General features: G+C 41.0%; 1 protein-coding gene across 4 annotated transcripts in view; it reads left to right on the forward strand.

Annotated features, from left to right (window-relative positions):
- The window catches only part of NCOA7 (nuclear receptor coactivator 7), a 175,377-nt gene that overhangs the window by 16,856 nt on the left and 134,895 nt on the right, over nucleotides 1-23,626 (forward strand). For 2 of the 4 annotated variants that reach the window (XM_055134538.1, XM_055134536.1), the window contains exons 2-3: nucleotides 8,486-8,572; nucleotides 14,222-14,333. Coding sequence is in view for 3 of the 4 variants with exons in the window: in XM_055134536.1 (XP_054990511.1) it covers nucleotides 14,284-14,333 (50 nt within the window). In the remaining variant the exon portion in view is untranslated. The remainder of the gene's footprint in view (nucleotides 1-8,485; nucleotides 8,573-14,221; nucleotides 14,334-23,626) is intronic. The other 2 variants (XM_055134537.1, XM_055134535.1) reach the window with 1 other exon arrangement.

The raw sequence follows: 23,626 nt of genomic DNA on the forward strand, positions 1-23,626 counted from the left end.
CTCTCTCCCAACTCTTCCAACTCTCTCGTCTCTCCCCCTCTCGAACTGAAGGTTGAAGCTACCCCCAATAAGGTAGCGAAAAAAAAGCCCTTCCTGACTGCCCATCAGGCTCAAGGGCAGAAACACCACCTAGGGGTTGGTCTTCCTCTTCTTCTTAGTCCAATAACTTAATTAACATCTTAATACTAGTTATTTTTGTATGGGCACAGTAAGAGCTACATTGAGGCTTCTAGGGCAGCTCTCCTGGGAACATCTTTCCACAGACTCAGACTACAGTGCTCAGGCCAGATGAATCATTTCTAATCCTAGCAGGGTTCAAATCTAGTTATTACTTTTTTGGATCATGACAGAATTTGTTCATGACCAAGCTCTTAACTTACAGTTAATCATTTTGGCACTTTGGCCAGGCCTATCTTAATGTCAGGGTAGCACATAGCTCACTGCTTGCCCTGAGTCCATCCAGTCCCTCGTCAGGACCCTGCTTTTGGGGTGCTAGAAAGTAAGGGCACTTGAGGCTTAAGTTGAGAGAACAGATGCCCAGGAGGTAAATATCATTGAGTGTCCATTAACTCCCAAGTTACAAAAGCATAGCATTAACTGTTTTCTTGTGCCCATACAAAAAGGACATTGCTCTGAATTAACTGTGCAAAGGACTTTAAGGGGAACAGAAAAACAATATTTACAAGTAAACAGAGCACAAAGAAAGAAGTTACAAATAAACACAGAAGAATGGGAGCACTGTGATGGGAATAACCCAGTAAAACTAAGCTCTCTGCAGCAAGGCAGAAAGGACAAACCAAATATTATCCTACATATATGTATATATAGTAATATATATGTAATGTATATATAGTAAGGAACTAATACCCCAGGATAGTAGAAACAAGGGCCAGGAGGACTGGTCCATGGATGGGAAGCCTGCCACAAGTGGTGATGGTGGTGGGGGAGGGGTAGGAATGGAGAGCAGTTAGAAAAGGGACCACTATGACAGTGATAGTTGGAAATGAGCACTCTGGGCAAGAACTGAGTACTGAAAGGAGGTAGAAGGATATACATCATAACCTCACAGTACCTGGATTACAAACCATAATGCCCAAAAGGGAGGTGGGGGGAGGAAGAAAGAAAAATGCCCACCATAGAGGCAGGCTAGGGGACAGGGGTGGTGGGAGGGAAACATTGGCCATTGATGGTGGGAAATGTACACTAGTGAAGGACGGGTGTTGGAACACTGTATAACTGAAACCCAATCGTAAATAACTTCGTGACTGTGTCTCACGACGATTCAATTAAAAAAAAATTAAAGACTAGTGTTTGCAGCCTGTGTACTATATATTCTTGGACAAGAAATTGCATTTATTACATCTTTTATTGGTTGGTTTTGCTTGCATCAGTAAGTGCAGTTTAGAACCACCAAATAGAAACTTCCCACCAAATGGTGATGGTGATAATGGTGGTATTGATAATCATGATGATAAGTGCAATCACTTGATTTAGTTTGTATCTCTAGAATTGAAAGTGTTCTTTCAATTCAGTGTAATACCTAGAACCCTACAATGATGATGGGATTAGAGGTACCTGAGCCTATAAGGCTCAGGGAAACTTGAGTTCTATACAGTAGAGAGACTTCAGAAGACTGTGGGTCCTATTTCTTTAACACCAGGATTAGAAAATATATGGAGAAAAAAAAAAGATACACACCACAGGCCAGAGATCCTAGGATTTTAGAACTAGGTCTGTTTAATATGAAAATGAATTCCAGATGGAATTTCTTCCTTTAAATCACCTGTTCTAGAGGGTCTCTTGCCCACATGCCTGGCTGTCTTCCCTGGGGCCCCTCAGAGGGGATGGGCTCCAGCTTCTCTCCCCACCCCGAGCAGAGCTCCTGGCAGTCAAAGACCGTGTGTGTAATCCCATCAACGGCCTACATCCAGAGACTTAAAAGCAAGCTCCCAGAGTTTATAACCTACTTCTCCCTCTGGGAGAAAGTATCAAGCTACTGAGAGTTTCCTGCTCACATGGGACAGCCTTGCAAGCTTCCCATGGTGTATTCATATGTTAAAGCCAGTAACAAGCCGGATCTCATCCCCCTGACCCTGAAAGAGCCTCCAAAGCAGCATCCTTTGGGAAGGCTGAGTGGAGAGAGGCTTATAAAATCTCAGGGATAGGACAAATGGAGAGGTTACTGAGCCCGCTCGAGAAATTGACGAACAACCAACGGGATTTTGTGATTGTGATCGCGATCACCTGTTCACTATTGGGATATCTTGGCACCTGCCACCTTAAGATTTATCTTACAGATAGATCATTCTGAAGGGTGTCGAGATGGAGCAATTGTAGGAGGTCTCCCTGGAAACCATTTCTGTGGGAAGTGCAGGTATCAGGTTTTGCCTAGTTCATGAGAGAAATTACCCTGTGTGTGTAGCAGAAACTAAGAAATAGTGACTGATAATGAGAGAGGAAGTTTTTGCTTAGAACTAGGAAGTGAGGTTGGCAGAGTAGGTTCTGTTCTGTTTTCATTGCCTCCAATTAACTTGCTCTGACTCTCTGAATATTTCCCCACTCTATATACAGGTATAAAACTATTCCAAATAGAATTCTTATGTACATACATGAATACACGAAATACAATAAAATACATGAAGTGTATTAAAAGCTGGTAGAATTTGTTTATTCTAAAAAGTACCCATAATATTTGTTTCTAGAGAAGGGGAACTTGTAACATAAGAAAATATCTTGAATAAAATATTTTGAAGAAAAATATTTTGAATAAAGTTTCCATTTTCTTGCTCTGATGATTTTCTTATTCTGTTTTGGAGGATAGGTGCAGGGTCGAGGGCCACAACCAGTAGAACTCAGGGCTTAGTCCTGGCTCTGAGCTCAGGGATCACTCTTGGTGGGTTTGGGAACCTGTGAAACCAGGGATTGAACCTGAGTTGGCTGTGTATAAGGCAAGAACCCTACCTGATGTATTATCTCTCTGGCCTCTGACGATTTTGTGAGTTTACTCATTTTGTATCCAGTCGAAATTACATTTTAAAACAATGGAAACAAAAGGAAAATTGTCCACTGCTAAAGGAAATATTTCTGACAATATTAAAGTTATATCATTACTTTTGTTCTTAAACTTAAGAGGTAATTCATTTAGTGAATTAAGGGAATATGGTTACTTGCCTTTAACAATCATTCAGTGCAATAAATAGTTATTGAATATGCAGATATGTTCACTGCACTGCCTTTATTTTTTAAAATTTTATTGATTCACCATGAAATTTAGTTACAAGCTTTTATGTCTGAGTTACAATCACACAATGATCAAATACCCATCTCTCCACCAGTACACATTCCCCACCACCAATATTCCCAGTATACCCCCACCTTTTCCACCCTCCCACTGCCTCCTTCGCAGACAATATTCCCCATACTCTCTCTCTCCTTTTGGGCATTATGGTTTGCAATGCAGATACTGAGAGGTTATCTTGTTTGGTCCTTTATTTACTTTCGGCACACATCTCCTATCCCAACCAATTTCTCCAACCACCGTTTTCTTAGCAATCCCTTCTCTATTCCAGCTGTCCTCTCCCCACCCATTCATGAGGCAGGCCTCCAACTATGGAGCAATCTTCCTGACCCTTCTATCTACTGTCCTTGCGTGTCAGTCTCGTGTTATGTTATTTTATACTCCATGAGTGTAGTCCTTCTATATCTGTCCCTCTCTTTCTGCCTCATTGCACATAGCATGATACTCTCCATGTCTATCCACTTATAAGCAAATTTCATGACTTCATCTCTCCTGAAAGCTGCATAGTATTCCATTGTGTATGTACCAAAGTTTCTTTAACCAATTGTCTGTTCTTGGGCAATTGGTTGTTCTTGGGCAATTGATTGTTTCCAGATTTTGGCTATTGTGAACAGTGCTGCAATGAACATATGGGTACAAAAGTCATTTCTACTGTGCTTTTTTGCAGCCTCAGGATATATTCCCAGAAATGGTACTGCGGGGTCATATGGAAGCTCAATTTCTAGTTTTTGAAGGACTGTCCATATTGTTTTCCAAAAAGACTGGACCAATCGGAATTCCCACCAATAGTGAAAGAGCGTCCCTTTTTCCCCACAGAAATGATAACATGAATTCAGTTCAGGGTTTATACCCCAAAGGGAAGTTGGCCAGAAAGCTCTCATTCTCTTTGTTTTTATTTTTATGTGTTTTGGGGCTACACCTGGTTTTGCCCAGGGCTTACTTCTGACTCTGTTTGGTATCAGGACCAAATCTGGGCTGGCTGCATGCAGGGCAGGTACCCTACCGACTGTGTTGTTGGTCTGGACCCATCTCTCATTTTTTTTTTAATGGTGAGTAAATTCATGGGTATCAGGACCAAATCTGGGCTGGCTGCATGCAGGGCAGGTACCCTACCCACTGTGTTGTTGGTCTGGACCCATCTCTCATTTTTTTTAATGGTAAGTAAGTTCAGGAGAACATGTGAAAATTATATGCTATAACATAGCCTCTTATTTAGATAAGTTAGGTATCAGACAAGACTGATCATTCTGGCCTTAGCTCTGTGGCTCTTTCATTTTGAGTTGTTTAACCTTTATAAACTTTGTACTTTTACCATAAAATGATTAAGACTAATTTACAATAGAATTGTGAGATTAACTTGTGTAATAACATAGGCTTGATAGTCAATAAATGTTTAACTGGTGCTGCTTTATTGCTTCTTTCTTGGAGCTGGGTGTGGAAGTGGTTTTCCAAGCAATGCTGGGGGCCCGAGGACTACTGCCAGCCATACTCCTGCTAGCAGTGAGGGGCTGGGGGCTACGGACTACTAAGTTTTTACCAAGTAGTGCTCTGCAGCCATGGAGGAGGGCGGCATGTGGTGCCAGATATCAAACTTGGGGCCTTGCATGTGCCTTTACATGGCATCCCCTTGAGCTCTCTCAGAGTCCCAACCCCTGCTGTCTTCTTCATCTTCATTATGGCTGCCTAGCTTGAGGTAGTTCACTATTTGATTTTCTGTTTGAAGTTAATTTGATTTTAGCTCTTTAGGTATTGGAAGGTTGGTGTAATTTTTCTCCTGGTGGTGCTCTGGGGACCATATAGGATGCCGGATATCGAACCCAGGTTGGCCCTGTGCAAGGCAAATGCCCTACCCGCTAGACTATCACTCTGGCTCCTGTCACTTTGCTATCTTAATTGATTCACATCCATCCCCCCCTTTTTTGCTATAACCCTTTTTTGTTATAAAAAAAAATCCCTTCTTTTTCCTGTAGTGTAAGATCTAAAAGCAACCATTTTGATAAAGTCTAATCCTCAGAAAGGGGATATACCATCATAATCTTTTTTCATTCTGGCTTGATTACATTAACGTGGTGTTGAAGTGCAATAAAATTCATACCACTGGGGGGCTGGAGTGATAGCACAGCGGGTAGGGCATTTGCCTTGCACATGGCTGACCCGGGTTCGATCCCCAGCATCCCCTATGGTCCCCTGAGCACCGCCAGGAGTAATTCCTGAGTGCAGAGCCAGGAGTAACCCCTGTGCATCGCCAGGTGTGACCCAAAAAGCAAAAAAAAAAAAAAAAATTCATACCACTGGATTTATGGATTTTGCTACCACATAACACTGCAACTTATCTAATACCGGGTTTTGCCTCGAATTTCTCAGCACCTCACCTGGAAGTAGATCTCTAAATGATGTCATGTCTTGTCCACTTTTCTACAGATAGCTGAGGTCTCTCAGGAGTCAAAACTCATTATCCCATAATGATACTGATCCCCCAGAAGGCTAAGGAGGTGACCCCTATTTTCATTCAAGTGGCACCTTTCTGATGAAGACAGGACCCAACAAGGAAGATGCATTCAGTTACTAACACCCTTTGTCAGGCTAAGGACGAAGTCGGCTCCCAGCTTCAGTTGAAATCACTCAGTCCGTCAACACCAACATCTGGATCAGTTCAGTGCTTTACGTAGCCCTTTAATCATAGAACTATCTACCATGTCCAGTCCACATAAGCAGATCAAGAGAAGCTTATCAGAAACCTTTCAAACATAGTTATACCATTTACCTCTTTTTCTCCATGCATTGGAATAGCATCTCTGTCCACCATGGAAGAGTTAGTCTCTGAATACCCTCTGCTCCAGTCTACCAGATCATTTAGCAGTCCCTGAACCTCAGTTGTGCACTCCTGAGGGCTTCTAACTCTTCATTTGCCTAATGAGGCCCCTTTGTATTGATTGCCTGGAATTTCCTGCTGCTCCTTCATAGCCCACCTCCCTCATTACCCTTGAAGCTCCTCCTTTCTCCTTCGTTTCCTGGCGGTTCAGTTGCTCCTGCCTTGTGCTCTCAAGGGCTTTGTGCTCCAATGTCAGCTCATTCCCCTGCCGTGCCAGCTGGCGAGTCTTCATTTAGTGTCCCACCTGGTCTTCACATTTGTGTCTCTAGCACAGTGCTTGGTTTTGGCAGCCACTTTAAAAGGAATCTGCTTGCTTCTTGTCTTGCCAGTTGATTAGGTTTTGGCGAAAATTCTGGCTCTCAGGGTTCACTGACATGGAATTTATATTTAATTTAGACCAATTCCTATATCCTCAGGTTTCTTGTTAAGGAGAATATTCAAATTGCTGAACCTTGTTCATACTGACATTTGAATATCCTTGGCTGAAATGACAGAGTAGCCTTGGGAAAGACTGAGCACCTGCCATATTTCAGTGTAAATATTTTTCTAGGAGCAAATATCTGCAGACAAAGGTACATTTTGGTCTATTCCTCAAGTGTTCCATAGCTTAGGTTCTTCATCCAACCTTGACACCTGCCTATCACATGTCATTTATTTTAACATGTTATAAACACAGTATCTCTTACTTTTTTGGTGGGGGCACTTCCCCAAAGTGCCAAGGGGTTGGGAGTTACCCGAAGTGATTCTCAGCCTTTTGGGCTGGACTAGGGCTGAGTGATACTCAGGCCCTGCCTGCTTGGCCCACTGGTACCACTCATTGGTGCTCAAAGATCTCCAGCACTACAACTGGCAGCTCTTAGGGGTCCTCCCTAGACCACTGCCAGCAGTGCTCCTGGTCTCCAGAGCCAGGCCTGGCAGAAATTGGGCCAAGTAGCTGAGTGCGTACAAGGCCTATCCCTATGCTATTTCTCCAGCCCCCAAATACTGTCTCTTTCAGTCCTTACAATCACATTAAGAGTTAGATGTCTCTATTTCCATTAAATGACGTAAACTATTTTTCTAGAGCCGCAGCACCAGCTGAGATAGAACAAGGATTTAAATTATTCGGTGCCCATTCCTTACCAACCAGCCTTTAGTCATCATTCCAAAAGTTTTGCTGAGGAGTTTGGTAATTCTAGCATTCAGTTTACCCAATACCTTCTCTAGCCTTTGTTGAAAATTAAAATGCATTTGCCTGTTGTTAGGCTTCTGGTATTTTTCATGTCTTCAACAATTCCTGACTCTGCCACTGAATTTTAAGAAAACTCATTACTGGGGCTAGGTATAACGTGTGCCTTGCATACTGAGGCCCTGAGTTTGATTCCTGCTACCGCAAAACAAAAACAAAACAACACAATAACTTCCCCACATTCCTCTCCTCCCAACTCCTGTGTGTGTATGTATGTATATATATATATATTTATATATATATGTAATATAATACAGAGAGAAAGAGAGAGGAGGAGGAGAGGAAGAGGAGAAGGAAGAAGAGCAGGAGGAAGAGGGGAGGAGTGGGGAAAGAGGAGGAGGCCATAAAAAGGAAGGAAGCAAAGAAGAAAAGGAAATCTCATTTGCAACCTCTCTTTTTAAAGAGAACTTACAAAATGATCTGTTTAGTCCAGTCCAGACATCAGTTTTTTACCTAGGATCTTTGATGAAACTTCTTCATCCTAAGAGAGTCCCAAATTCACCTGTATTTAATGTTTTCCTTGCTCGATTGCAGTTTCCTCAGTGGACAATAATGATGTAAGAGTTGATGAATTCTTGGGGGCTGGAGCTATAGCATAGCGGGTAGGGCGTTTGCCTTACACGTGGCCGACCCGGGTTCGAATCCCAGCATCCCATATGGTCCCCTGAGCACCGCCAGGAGTAATTCCTGAGTGCAAAGCCAGGAGTAACCCCTGTGCATTGCCAGGTGTGACCCAAAAAGCAAAAAGAAAAAAAAAGAGTTGATGAATTCTCCATTCAGTTTTCTGTCGATTGGCTTCATCCTGTTTTCCTCTAGACCACTGATCTCTCTTTGATTGTGACCATAGTCTGGTCATGACATTTGAGCTCTTTGTCGCCATGTACTGCTGCTGCTTGTTGTTTTAGAACATGATTTGTGTACTTGGGATCTTATCTCCTGGATTCTCCGCTCACACATGTGTGTCTGCTGTGGTATCTGTTGCTCTGTCCTTCCTAGCCTTCTCGTTGGGGAGAACTGCTGACTTTATTCAAACCGCTGACCTTGTTCACACTGACACGTTACTCTCCTTCCTTTGTGCAACTGACAGGCTGGCTTTGAGAAACCGAATGCTGTCCTATGGCGGTTCAGTTTTGCATTTCAGTGTTGTCTAGGAGGAACTGCCTGCCCCAGAAAGGTACGTTTCGGTCAGAGTTAACATGAGCAAGCCTCAAAGCATGCTCTTGTCATGAATTCATTTGTGTAGTAAGAAACATGTTGCTGGGAAAACAGTTGATGGGCATCATGGGTACATTTGGGATTTTTCTGGTCCTAACTGGTTACAATTGAATCTACAAGGAATTGCAGTATGCTAGTTGGGAAGGCAGACCAGCTCCCTCCCCGAAACAGGCTTTGCGGTGGGTTCACACTGGTTTGATGTGGTTAGGGAGTCTGACCGATTTGTGCTTTACATTCTTACTAACTGGTGCCATGGTCACACACAGAAGCCCTTGGTCTTCCGCGCTGCTTAGGAGGTAAGGAGTTTGTTTGTGCCGTTTATATTAGAATAATAAACTGGAATTGGGTTTAAGACTGTTCTGATCTAAGAGAACCAAAAGAAATATTTAGAGCATTCCTGTCCTGATCTTTCATATAATTGTTTTTGGTCTGTTATATGCTATAAATGTAGAAGTCCCTTATAATTCAGTATTTGTATAAATCTAGGGTTTATCAATGTGAGGAAAAGTCAGCATTAAATGAAATAAGGGCTTTTAAGAAGCCCATTAGAAGCACTTATAGTAGAAAATGTAGTCCCCATTAGATATTGATTTAAGCAGCTCTTGGTTCTTCACTGAAGCATAAAGGCTGCTGCTTGGTGCTCTGTACAAATCATTTTTTATAGCAGTCTTTACTAAGTTCTTTCTGGTTAATCTGTTGGTATGCCAATACCCTGAAAAAAACGACATCCATCTTATTTAAGGAATATGAAAAATTCTGATAAGTGTAAGAAGCCAAAGATTTATTTGCATATTTTTAAGCTTATCTGAAAGAATATGAAAATTGAAAGAGAGAGAGAGAGAGACTCAGTTCTATGCAGATACAACAGCACCAGATGTCAGTTCTTGGATCATTTTGTCTTTTTCTTATGTGCTTATTTTTGTCAATATTTTTCCACTGGAACCAAATATTAGATTCTGGCTCAGCTTGCAATACAAAAAATTCCAATTAGATTGTTATGACTTCATCTTTATTCATGAGAGGAAATCTAACAAACAGATCATCACATATTGTGGCATAGCATAGAGGAACTTTTAAATAAACCGCCAGGCCTAGGGTAACAGATAGAGCCTGTGACTCTCATCCTTTCTGGAGTCTGAGAGATGCTGGTTTCAGAGTACATACGCTGACCCAAAACACTGCTTATGGGGAAGGAAACCTTGGATTGAGATCATGTAACTGGCTTATCTTCAATTCTTATCTTTAATGCCTTTTAAAATCTTTATGTGTTTTTTTGATGCCTAGTACGTTGTCAGATATTTTAAAGTAAAGGGAAAATATGAAATACAGTTTTTACTAGAGGAAATTTATGGTTTATGTGGGGCTGAGCAGGCTAAGTCAAGTGGCATTTCATACAGCATGTAACTGTCACAGTAAGTGATGAGAGAAATAAACTCTCAGACAGTGAGAGGCATCTGAAAGGTCAAGGAAGACTTTTAAAGCAGGGCCTTCTACTTGACCAGCTCAGGAGGAATATAGCAAGGTTAGCATAAACTTGAGGAAAGGGTAAGAATAAGATTCAGAATTGGTGGGGGCTGGAGCAATAGTACAGTGGGTAGGGTGTTTGCCTTGCACACTGCCAACCCAGGTTCAATTCCCAGCATCCCGTATAGTCCCCTGAGCACCGCCAGGAGTAATTCCTGAGTGCAAAGCCAGGAGTAATCCCTGTGCATCACTGGTTGTGACCCAGAAAGCCAAAAAAAAAAAAAATTCAGAATCAGAGAGGAGCCCAGAGACCTCCAGTCACAGTGTGAGACTGAGTATATGAGTGTTGGATACTGCGCTGCTCTTTTTTGTTTTCATCATTCAAATTCTTCTCTCTTCTTTTATTTTTTTGTTTTTGTTTTTGGTCCACATCTGGCAGTACTCAGGGGTTAGTCTAGGCTCTGTGCTCAGGGATCATTCCTGGTGGGTCTGGGGCACCATATGTAATGCTGGGGATTGAACCCAGGTTGGCCGTGTGTGAGGCAAATGCCTTACCCACTGTACTATAGTTCTGGCACTATCATTCAAATGATTGAAGTAGCACCATCCTGGCTTCTATTTCCACATTCTTTCATTGATATGGTTTTTTTGGAAGGCTCTGTTAACCCTGCCTTTGTAGGTATGAACACTATTCTTAACCTTTAGATTCTGCATTGAGACAGTTGGTTCTAGGTTGCATTTTCTTTCTACTTTTTTTGCAAAGGGAGATGGGTTGGGTGGGAGACATATCTGGAGATTCTTAGAGGCTATTCTTGGCTCTGTTCTCAAGTGACCACTGGAGATGCTTTGGGAAATCATATGCAGTATTGGTAATAGAACTAGGGTTTTTAATCCCTATGCTAATTCTTTGGCCAACAATGCATTTTCTGTACCACCTCTAAAATGCTTTCTGGCTCCAAAGGGTATTGAAAGGCTTTAAAGTGGACACATAATGATTTATAGCTACACCCTACTTCTGAGCTAGGGAAATTAATATTTCTCAACCTCAGTTTAATGGAAGTAAAGATACCTGGCTCATATAGTTGTTAGTGGTGATGTAGTATAATATATTAAAATCAGTGACTTGTGGTCTGACTGACCTGGCATCATGGCTGACCTGATATCTGGCTTGAAAGTATCTGTCCTTTAAGTCTCCCTACCCGTGCCAAGTACTGCCTCTTTCTGGAATTCTCTCTCCTCTTTACCTGGAGTACCATCACCATGCTGAAAGGTTTACTTTATCACTTCCATCAAACTTGAGCTTGACATCTGTGGGTTCTTAATAGTCACCAGAGATCTCCAGGTTACTCCCCTGTATTTTAGTGATGTGCGTGTCCTATTGCCCACACTTGGTAGAACCCACGTCAGAAACGTGGGGATTAACCTGCCAGAGTGGAGACTGCAGTCAGTGCTTCCGTTGGGGGCTTTGTGCATAGTTGTTCTGCCTCCAAGGTGATCTCATAAGCGTATCATTTATTGTTTTCTTTTTCCCTTAACTACGACCATATGCTGATATTTTTTTGCCATCTTCCCCAGCTCCTCTGCACTCGTGTACTTTAGAAGTAATCAAACATCTGGTAAATGTCTCCAGATGACTATCACAAGAGCATCCCAAAGGCAGCGTGCCCCCAAATGATCTCGCCTCTGTTTCTGCTGCTTTGCCCCACGTGTTCTCTGCCTCCTTCCTGTAGATAGTGTCATATCCACATGATGACAGACTATGCAGTCCCTGGGCAGAAACATGGATGGCAATGTTTATACCTTTCCTGGTTTCTCTAATGAATAAGTCATCCATTTTCGATGCATTGGCTTCCTAATCATTTCTTGAATTCTGTCTCCCCTTTTCCCCTGTCAACTCCAGCTGCTGAAGTGTGGAATTTCCCACCTTAACTTCCATTTCATTCTAGTCAAACTCTTGTTCTTAATGATCTCAAGTGAATCCACTGCAATCTGAGCATGTCACACTCCTTCCAATAAAGCCTTTTAGTACTTTCTTTCCCGTGTATCAGGAATGTGGAGTGAGTTTCCTCTCGTACACTAGCCATGGTCAGTTTGATGAAGGCTTCAGTGGTGGGCGCTGCTGTGAGATGCAGCTATTGTTTAGTGATGTCTGGTGAAGGGACAGCCAGTAGGTGGGCAGCAGCTCTCACAGATGCTCAGAGTAAGTTCATCATCTTACAATGACACAAAAGGTCTTTCATGACTTAAAGCCTGCCCATGCCTTCCTGCCCACAACCTTCCATTGTTTAGTTTTTTGCCTTTTACCTTCAAGCAACAGAGCAAGGTTATGTCCCATTGCTGTTGTTCAAGCTGGACCTTCTTCCTCGAATTCGTTCATTAGGAGAATATATTCATCCTTCAAATTCTGATGGGTGTTTGAGTACTTGTGGGTAAGCTCTGCACAAGCCTAAATGGTCTTCTAGACTATAGTGATACTTAGCCTCTTTAATAACAGTTTCTAGCCTCTTGACCTGAAGTTTTGAGTGTCTTCCTCTCAAGAAAGTAAATTCCTTTAAACAAGTAGTGCGAGTTATTTGTCTTTGCTCTGTACTTACCATGATGCCATGCATATAATAGGCATTATGAATTAACTTGTTTACTGAACTGCTTAGTAAATAATTTTGAGTATTGACTGCCTTTTGCTTTTATGCAAAGATTCCTCCAGAGTAAAAGGATAGATTTGAATAAGGATTTTTGCTTTACAGGAAGTTTAGTGAATCAGGAAGTCAGTAGGCACTGGGAATTTTTGAACAGGGGTAGAACATGATGAAATAGGTATTTAAGAAAGATTAATCTGGGACAACCTTTTATTATCGATATAAACTGCTCATGGGAAACGGGTTAGAGCACCAAGGGTGGAAGAGGTGGGAGGGAGACAGAGGCGAGCCTGAGAAGCAGCCTGAGGAATCGCTTCCTGAGGTTTGGCACTTTCATTTCCACATTCGCTCAAGTGGGATGTGCTCTCTGGCATGTTTCTGAAAATAAAACAGAACAGTGGTGTTATTTTTATTTTCAAAGAAAGAACATTTTTTTGGTCAAACACCTCAGTGATCCATTTTCATAATTATATATGAGACAGTTATTATCATATGAAAAGAATGATTATGAGTTCAGTGGGTTTTTGTTAATAAATCCTCTTTTTTTTTTTTTACCCTTTTAGTTTTTAGGGCCACATACCTGGTGGTACTCATGGCTTACTCTTGGCTCTTTGCTCAGGGATCACTTCTGGCAGGGCTCAGGGGACCATATGTCATGCGGGGATAGGACTTATCCCCATGCAAAGCAAATGTCTTATCCCCTGTACTATAAGAGCTGGATCAAAATATTTCAAGGTCAGCGCTTTTATTTATTTATTTTTTCAAATTTTATTGAATCACTGTGAGACAGTTACGTTACAATCACACAATAATCAAACACCCATCCCTCCACTAGTGCACATTTCCCATCACCAGTATCCCCAGTATACCCCCCCTTTCCCACCCTCTCCCTGCCTCCATGGCAGACAATGTTCCTCATACTCTCTCTCTACTTTTGGACATCATGGCTTGCAACATAGACACTGAGAGGTCATCATGTTTGGTCCATTATCTACTTTCGGCACGCATCTCCCATCCCGACTGATTCCTCCAGCCATCATTTTCTTAGTTGTCCCTTCTCTATTCCGTCAGTGCCTTTATTTTAGCTCAGTTTTGAAATAACAATCTTAGGGAAAACAGTTTAATATTCCAGCTGCCTTTTGGGAGCCACACCCAGCAATGCTTAGGGGTAACTCCTGGCACTACTCTCAGGAATGGCTCCTGGCAGTGTCCAGGGACTCTATGGGATTCTGAGGATCAAACCTGAATCAGCCATGTGCCAGGCAGTCATCCTACCCTCAGTAGTATCTCTCCGGCCTTTTATTTGATCCTTTTCCACATCCATTCTAAATGTCTGCTTTTCCCGAGCTGAGAGCACTTGTTGTATCTTGTGTGTGACTCATGTGACTGTATCCAGTGGTTAACGTTTATCTTCCATTGCTGTGGACCACGTGGCTCCCCTCTGCTTTCGTCTTCGTGTTAGCGTTCATAAACCTCTTAACCTACAGTTTATCTATTATTTTTTGCAGGGTTATGACTCATTGATTCAAAAGGATATTTTCCGAGTACTTGGCACTTTTGATTGTATATTATGGATACCAAGGAAGAGAAGAAGGAACGGAAACAAAGTTATTTTGCTCGGTAAGCATTTGCTTTGCCAAACTCTTCCAGAACTTAAAAAAAAAACCAAATTGCTTGAAGGGACTTTGTCCTCAAGCATCACCTGACATTTTGTATTTTGTGACTGTTCATAAACAGTGCTTAAAGGGTAGAAGTTAAGTATGTCTTGTTTCATTCTTTTAAACAATATACATTAGAGGAATGACATTTGATTCTTCTCTGTCTTTGAAAGTTATCTCAGGCCAGTGCTGCATAGGGAATCTAGCTGTCATTAACTACTGGGCTGTAAATTATTCGGAATCCCATGTTTGCAACCTACAATGAATGCTAACTTTCGGCTTACAGTAGCTTAACTGGTTGCACTGTAACTAAAAAGCATGACATACTCAAAGCTTATCTGTGGGGAGTCTGTTACTTAAAAGTATTCTTAATTTTTTAAAAAAATTGTTAATGACAGATAAGATATAATCATTACCATAACGAAATCCAAGTACAAAGACTACTTAATTCAATACTTAATTCAATGTATTTTATTTTATTTTATTTTATTTTTTTTGCTTTTCTGGATCACACCCAGCGTTGTACAGGGGTTACTCCTGGCTCATGCACTTAGGAATTACTCCTGGTGGTGTTCAGGGGACCATATAGGATGCTGGGATTCAAACCCGGGTCGGCCACATGCAAGGCAAACACCCTGCCCGCTGTGCTATCACTCCAGCCCCTCAATGTATTTTAGATTCCAAAATTGAAAATTTATGTATAGAGAATAAATATTTTATTATTGTATTAAGCAGTTTTAATTTCATCATTTACATAAGTTAAAAATCATACAGAAACCACAAATTGGCTTTTACTGATTTATTTTCTGATCATTCTAGTTGCCATTTCTTTTAGTTTTAATGGAGAAAGCATTCACTGTATCACTGTATCACTATGAACAACGGTATGTTCATCGATTTGCTCGAGCAGGCCCCAGTAATGTCTCCATTCGTCCCTGTCACGTGCTAGTGTAGCCTGATGGCATATTGGGGGCTCTTTCAGGGTCAAGGGAATGAGGACCGTCATTGTTACTGTTTTTGGCATATTTTGAGTATGCTATGGGTAGCTTTCCAGGTTCTGCTAGAGAAAGCATTATGAAATAAATTTGTTATGTGCCTAAGGGGGTGAGGTTGGGATTGGGAGGGAAACTGGGGACATTGATGGGAAGGTCACACTGGTGGTATTGGAACACTACATGCCTGAAACAACTGTATTATGAACAACTTTGTAAATCATGGTATTTTAATAAAAATAAGTGTTTAAAGGTATTCTTTATAGTTAGGCAGGATGAATTATGTTCTGTCATAGACATTTGTGTCATTTTAAAAACTTGAACTCATCTAAAGTACATATGTTTGTAGGAATAATCCAGTATATAATTATTTACTGTTATAAACTTAAACATAGATAAGTCAGTCAGTCATAATAATAAAATGAATATATGCTAAAACATTTATAACTAAGTTTGGGGGCTGGAATATTTTTAAATTCAAAGGGAGAACATAGGCTCAACTGATCATTATAATTTTATGAATAGAAATACTTTTTATTTGTTTTTGGGCCACGTGTGGCTGAACTCAGGACTTACTCTTGGGTCTGTGCTCAGGGATCACTCCTGGTGGGGCTCTGGAGAACATATGTAGTGCTGGAGTCGAACTTGTGTCAGCTGCATGCAAGGCAGGCACCCTACCCACTGTACTATCTCCAGGGCCCCTGAAATATATCTTAAGTACTGAAGTTCAACCGTATTACCATCTCAACCCCTAATCTCTGCTTGCTAAAGATGTGTTTTCTCTTTTTCCAAGTATTTATCTTAGGAAATGAAAGCTAAAGCTTCGGTTGATTTTTCTTTTTAATCTAGAAATTAAGCTATGTTTTAGATTGTTAATGAGGAAGAAAACAGACATTTAAGAAACTTAAGTGTATTTTATTTATCTTCAAATAGATCTGTGGCAATAGGCTTTTCCACTATTTTATAAATGGTAAACTTAAGATTGAAAAGGTATTTTTCCCTTTTCATGCAACCTAAGAGTCAGTTTTCAAATATAGGTTGCCTTCAAATAACCTGCTTCAATCAGTAGTAGGAAAAATATAAATTAGAGTTTGGGGAAAGCTAGAATAAACTACAAATGGTAATGATTGTTTTCATTATTAGGATTACAGAGGATTATAGAAGGATTATAGCAACACAGATCTCCTATATCCACCATCCTATTTCCCATAGTGACACCTCACAAAACTTACCCAGATTTTACCAGTTTATGAGCATATGTGTGTGTGTGTGTATGTGTTTGTATGCATGCTCTTTTTTATCATGTGTGTAGATTTTTTTTTACACCTGGTAATTTTACAATGGGCGTAGATTTCTAAAGTCACCTAAGATATAGAATGATTTTGGAGGTCGAGGGTGAAATGGAAGGGGGGATCCCATGTGCTACTTATCCCTTTGTAGCTGCATTTATCACATTCAATCTGTCCAGCACCTACTGTCAAGTACTAGTTTATTCTCCGTCCCTGTAATTTGTCATTTCAAAATATTATATAATAGATCCCTACCCCACCCCCATCCCGCCATTACAGTTCTCGTGATCAGTCCATTCAGAGTGCTGTTGCCAAAACCCACAGACTGCGTGACTTGCAAATGACAAAAACTTACTGCTCAGAGTCCTTGGAAGCCGGAACCTTTATTAAGTAGGGTGCGGGTAGGGTCAGGTTCATGCCTGGTGGGAACAGCGCCTAGTTCATAAAGGACTGTCTTCTTGCTGTCACCTTAAGGAGCAAGAGGGGTTCTCGGGTCCATGCTGGTGGGATACGAATCCCATTCGTGAGGGCCCTGTCAAGGTTAAGGCACCATCCAGGCCCCACCTCCCGAGAGGATCACATAAGGCATTAGATTTCCAATGATTGGGGTGGCACAAAAACATTTAGGTCATAGTAGTTGAGACATGTTGAAGATGTTTCACAAATCAATATTTTGAGGTTTTTTTTTTCCATTGCTGAGTCATATTGTATGGTGTGACTTATTAATGTTCTTAACAGTTGACCCAGTGAAAGATATTTGGGTTGCTTCCATCCTGGGGCTACTACAAATAAAGCTGCTAGACTTTGCATTTTTGTGTGAATGCAAGTTTTAATTCTTCTGAAATAAATACCCAGAGGATTTCTAGGCCAAATGATAGATGCATTTTAAATTTTGTAGAAAAGCTGCCAGCACCTTTTCCAAAATTGCTCTCCCGTTTTACTTTTTTTTGCGTTAGCAATATAGAAATGACTCAGTTTTCCCAAAGATTCATCAGCATTTGGTCTTATAGCTCTTTTTAATTTTAATCATTGTGATAGGTGTGCAGTGATACCTCATTTTTATATTAATTTGCATTTAATTATAATTAAATTCAATACTTATATGTATTTTTAGCTATTTTTCTTTTTTAGTGTCTTTTATGTCTTTTTGCCTATGTTCTATTTGGACTATTATTTTATTATTGAGTTTTGAAAGTTCTTTGTAAATTCTAGATATCAACCCTCTGATATGTGCTTTGCTGATATAATTTTCTACTCATAGTTTTCTTTCAGCTTCTTAATAGCATTTTTTGAAGAACAAAATTGAAATTTTTGACATTCAAGTTATTAACTTTTTCTTTTATGGGTTCTGCTTGTCAAGTCTACAACTCTTTGCCCAGCCCAAGGCTTAAGATTTTTTTCAGGGACTTGAGGGCTGAGAGGACAGCTGGTGGTGTTCAAGAGCTATTGCTGTTAGTGTTCAGGGGACCGACCATATGTGGTATGAGGGGCCTGGAGGGTGGCAGTATTTGAACCAGGGTCACAGCCACTGTGACTACATGCAAGGCAAGTACCCAACTCCTGTGCTATTTGGCTCTAGACCTGAAATTGCTTTCATTTTAACTCTGATATTTATATTGACTTATATTTTTTATAAGATGTAAAATTAGGGCAGGAGTGATAGAACTGCAAGTAGGACACTTGCCTTGGAGGGAAACCTCAGTTGGATCCCTGGTATCATCCCATATGGTTCTCTGATCCCCACCGAATGTGATCCCTGAGCACAGAGTCAGGAGTTAAGTCCTGAGCACTGTCAGTTGTTTGCCCACCACTACCCAAATGTGAATTTAGGTCAAAATTTCTTTTAAAATTTTTATTTTCGGGGCTGGAGCAATAGCACAGCGGGTGGGGCGTTTACCTTGCACGCGGCCAACCCGGGTTCGAATCCCAGCATCCCATATGGTCCCCTGAGCACTGCCAGGGGTAATTCCTGAGTGCATGAGCCAGGAATGACCCCTGTGCATTGCCGAGTGTGACCCAAAAAAGCAAAAAAAAAATTATTTTCTCTTGGGCTGGAGTGATAGTACAGAGGATAGGGCATTTGCCTTGCACATGGCTGATCCGGGTTCAATCCCCCAGGATTCCATGGTGGGGGGGATTGCACCACCAACCACCACCAGGAGTAGTTCCTGAGCCTAGAGCCAGGAGTAGCCCCTGAGCATCGCTGGGTGTCACCCAAAATGCAAAAAAAAAAAAATTTTCTCTTCCCTCCTCTCCTTTCACTCCCCTCTTACTTTGCCTATGGCTGCCCTCTATAATAATTTTAAAGCTATAGTCCCTCACAGTCTGACCAAAACCAATTCCAGTAGGAAGAGTCACTGGTGGTTTATGAACGACTGGCTCACAGTCAGCTGTTTCTTTTTCCTGAGATGTAGCTCAGGGAGCTGCTGAAACAGAGAGTGTAAGATGAAACTGTTATGAAAGAATTCAGAGATGCCAAATTTAATTGTCATGCCTGCCTTGACCTCTGGCAGAAACTATTCTGACAACGAAATGAAAAAATTGTCCAAAACTTATTTGTGACCTTAGGACTTCTGGAATAGCAGGACAAGGATAAAAGTCATAGATGGACTTAAAATAGTAAGTCAACATAATTAGTTACTAGATGAGAGAGAGAGAAGGGAAAACTTATCCAAAAATTATTTGTGACCTTAGGAGCACTGGAATGGTAGGACAAAAGTAAGATAAAAATCAGAGATGCTGTTAAAACAGTAAGTCAACATAATAAGTTACTAGGAAATGAGAGGAAAATGAAAAGGGGGGGCAGACAGAGAGACAGAGACAGAGATCGAAGCAGGTAGAGAGACTGAGAGACAGAGAGACCAATCGTTGACTATTATATTATAATGCAGTGACACCCAAAGATAATAAAGCCATGAAAAGCTAAAAGCCAAAACTAATCAGAATAGTTATCAGAAAAGAGGCAAATAATTATCAGAAAAGAGGCAACTAAGATTATAAATCTTACAAAGCCTTCTGACTAAACCGTTTGAATTCATGTAAAGAAATTAACAATAGAACATACTTAAAAGCCCAGTTTTGACTACATATGAAAAAATTTCTCTGGAGCAGTGAGGAGTGGAAGTAAAATATCTAGGGCAGACTGTGTAGTTAGGTCCAGGGTAAGGCCTCCTTGAAGCAATCCTCTCACCAACAAATATCTATTACAGAGTGTGTGCAGAGTTGGTAGAAAGGCAAATTTGTCATCATTGTGCTTTCTATCATAGAGAAGTATCTCAAGCTTTAAAAATCTCTATAAAACTCTATTCTGCCCCTCCCCAGCCTCTTTTCATTTCCCATCAGTAACCTGTTTTCTTGGTACACTGTTTTACCAAGTGGTTTTATAAACACTGTATGCTTGTTTGATAAATAATACTTGCACCTACCGTTCTGTTGATGTTTCTGTCTTCCTGAATTTAACATCAAAGCAAAGTTAAGTTTAAAGCACCCTATTTTTAATTTTATTTATTTGTTTTTATTGGATTACAAATATGAGATATACTGTTACAAAGTTGTTCATGATTGGGTTTCAGTCATACAATGTTCCAATACCCAGCCCTTCACCAGTGAACATTTCCCACCACCAATGTCCCCAGTTTCCCTCCAGCCACAACTCCTCCCCCCACTCTCCCCAGCCTGCCTCCATGGCAGGAACTTTTCTTCTTTTTCTCTCTGTTTCCTTTTGAGGCATTATGGTTTACAGTACAGGTTCTGACAGGTTATCACGTATATCCAGTTATCTACTCTCGGCGCTCAGATCTTGTCCAGAGTGATCATTTCCAACTATCATGGTCACGGTGGTTGCTTCTCTATCCTAACTGCCCTCCCCCTGCCCTTCCACTTGTGGCAAGCTTCCATTCATGGACCACTCCTCCTGGCCCCTGTTTCTATTGTCCATGGGTATTGATCTCATACTTTTTTTTAATATCCCACAGATGAATGCAGTCATTCTATATCTGTCTCCTTTTTACTCATTTCACTCAGCATGATACTTTCCATGCGCAGAAGCAATTTCATGAGAATTGTTCCATTGTGTAGATGTGCCATAGTTTCTTTATCCTGTCATCTGTTCATGGGCACTCAGGTTATTTCCAGACTCAAGCTATTGTGAATAATGCTGCAGTGAATATAGAAGTGCAGATGGCATTTCTACTGTTTTGGGACCCCCAGGGTATAATTCCCAGAAGTGGTACTGATGGACACACTGTTTTTATCATTTTATCATTTTAAATTGAAATCAGTCATCTGAGAATTACCAAATATCTCATTTGGTATACTTCTTCTTGAAAACTGCCTGTGAAACTTCAAATAGATGCGTCTGCTGACATTGCTAATAGGTTTATTCTGGATAAGTGCTAAGGAGTGTCTTAGGATCTTCTGACCTTGGCCCACCTGGTTTTTAGGATCCTACTATTGTTTTCTGCTACTTGTTTATTCCAGATCAATTGAGTCGTAAAACCTTTTCTCACATTTTCTCTAACTTTTATGTCAAAATTAGTATAGCATGTACATACATAGATAATAAGTCCTTGATACTTGATGGGTTCTGAAACCAGATGAAAAGTTGATTTATTAGGTCAGATTGTGTCTCCTGTACTGTCCTCTGGAGTGATCCCCTTTCTTTGTGCCCTACTGTCTCTTTTATTTCCTCTTGTACTTAGAAGCCACTTAAGGATTTATTCTTACACAGACATTTTGACAGTGTTTAACTTGTACAGAAGTTAGAATCCATTCAGTGATTTTTTTTTAAAAAATGATAGCCCTTTATGCTTTTGTATATATGCTTGAACATGCTTCAATGTTTTTTTCAGTCACAGTGATTCAAATGATAAAATTTGGGGGCTGGAGTGATAGCACAGCGGGTAGGGCGTTTGCCTTGCACGAGACTGACCTGGGTTCAATTCCCAGCTTCCCATATGGTCCCCTGAGCACCACCAGGAGTTATTTCTGAGTGCAGAGCCAGGAGTAACCCCCGAGAATTGCCAGGTGTGACCCAAAAAGCAAAAAAAATATATTTTTTCTTTTCAAAACTAAGAATTAATTTAGTATATCCAAGATACAAGTTTGACTAACCCAAAGTGTTTTTTCGGAGACCTAGTTTTTCCTGTGGATAAGGCCTTTGTACGGACACAGAGTAATACAGACTCCTCTGTAAACAGTGCAGTGTTCACACCCATCTCTCCTCTTTGTATTGGCTGGTTCCTCTGTCACTGTCCTGGTTGTCAGGAAAAGCAGAACTATCCCCTCCCTTCTTTCTTACCCACCCTGTACGGAGCCAGTCTAATAGCAGGGAGGGAATGTTGCTCTTTTTGCTGCCTCCCTGCAACCCACACCCTAAGTCTGTACTATGTTTTTCACATCTTGGCTCCCCTTCTTGCCCCTCCAACACCTCCAACCTCAGTCCTCACCCTCTGCTTTGTTAACTCCATGGCCTTGAACTTCCAGCAACGGAACACTAGTGTTTGAGATCACTCCATTGTATGACCTCAGCCAAGTTTTTTTTAAGCTCTGTACTTCCTCAGTTGTCCAGTGGAGCAAACAGATATCTCACTGGCAAGATGACTTTGACAAAGAATGCGTCTCACTGTGAAGTGGCAAAGAGAAGCCCCCAAGGGATGAGCAGCAGAGAGTTTCCTAGATGAACCTGATACTATGCCTTGTCTGCTCTGATGTGGTCTTACCCTTTTTCAGGGAGGAGAATATCAAGTCCAGTATATGAGCTCACTAGATAGTCTGATAGCCTGTTTTAATGAAATATGTATAGCGAATCATGCCATTCTCTAACTCAGACACAAGCAAATCCAAATGGTTGTGAAGATGGTGGTAGCAAATGCAGAGTGCCTGGCACAGTGAATACTCTTCCCTCCTAACTATCAGTTCTGTGTCTGTCTATATATCTTCACCCAAAAGAATCCTTGATGACCCCACAGCCATCCCGTGAGCTGCTTCTGTGTTGAGATCATAGAAGAGGGCATAGTTCCAACAGTCCATAGGGGAGTCAACATTTCCCAAAGGTACATTGTAATTTCAATTAAGTTCTGGAATTTTGTGAAGTGAATTTGTATAATCCAGTGGCATTGAGAAATTTAGGTAACTCTGACTTATCAGGAGGACCCTAAACCCATAAGGCAAAACTGTTAATGTTCTAGCCCCAGACCAAGTCACAATCTATACATCTCTCTGCTTGCACATTGATAATTCAAACTTCCCCATTAGTGTTGCTTGTCACACTCTCATGTAAGCATGCCAAAGACACGGCAGCCACTCTTCTCCCATCTACAGAAATCAGGATGTGGCAGTAATGTGCAAGAAAAAAGTGGCCTCCTTGCAAGAATTACATCTTATCTAAAAAGAAGTTGTTTGTAATAGAAATGAATAATAGAAGTGTATTTGGATAGAAAACCCAAGCTGGCCCTCTTGATCACGTAAGATAGAGTGGCCAGTGTCACGTGATTAGGTCTGGCTGGTTTGATCTGAGCATACAGGGAATGTTCTCTCACGAAACCTCCAAAGAGGCAGTCTTTGAACCCTCAGAAAATGCTGTGTCTATGGTAGCTTATGCCAAGAATGAATATACCACAAGGGTGGAGTGGTGTGATAGGAACTCTGGTCCTTCCTTTAATTAACAGTCAGTAGATTGTTTTTTCCTGTTGGCCAGAGACATTAGAGAAAGATCCTAGTATGTTCAAAATTCGAGAAGAATCATTATCAGTGCCAGACATTCACTCCTGTCACAGGTTTTTATGGAGTGCATAGATGAGAAGTAAATAGAACTGTTTCAAGTACTTAATAAACATTTGCTCCATAAATTATTGCTGGTAGGGTAGTATTTTACTCGCTAATTTTCATTGTGCCTGCTGATTGTAATCAAAGTTAATAATCCCAGCATTTGTTGGTACTTTTCAGAGTGCTTTCACATATATTCCCTCTCTTTA

The sequence above is a fragment of the Sorex araneus genome, chromosome 4 (assembly GCF_027595985.1).
Source record: "Sorex araneus isolate mSorAra2 chromosome 4, mSorAra2.pri, whole genome shotgun sequence".
Taxonomy (NCBI): Eukaryota; Metazoa; Chordata; class Mammalia; order Eulipotyphla; family Soricidae; genus Sorex; species Sorex araneus.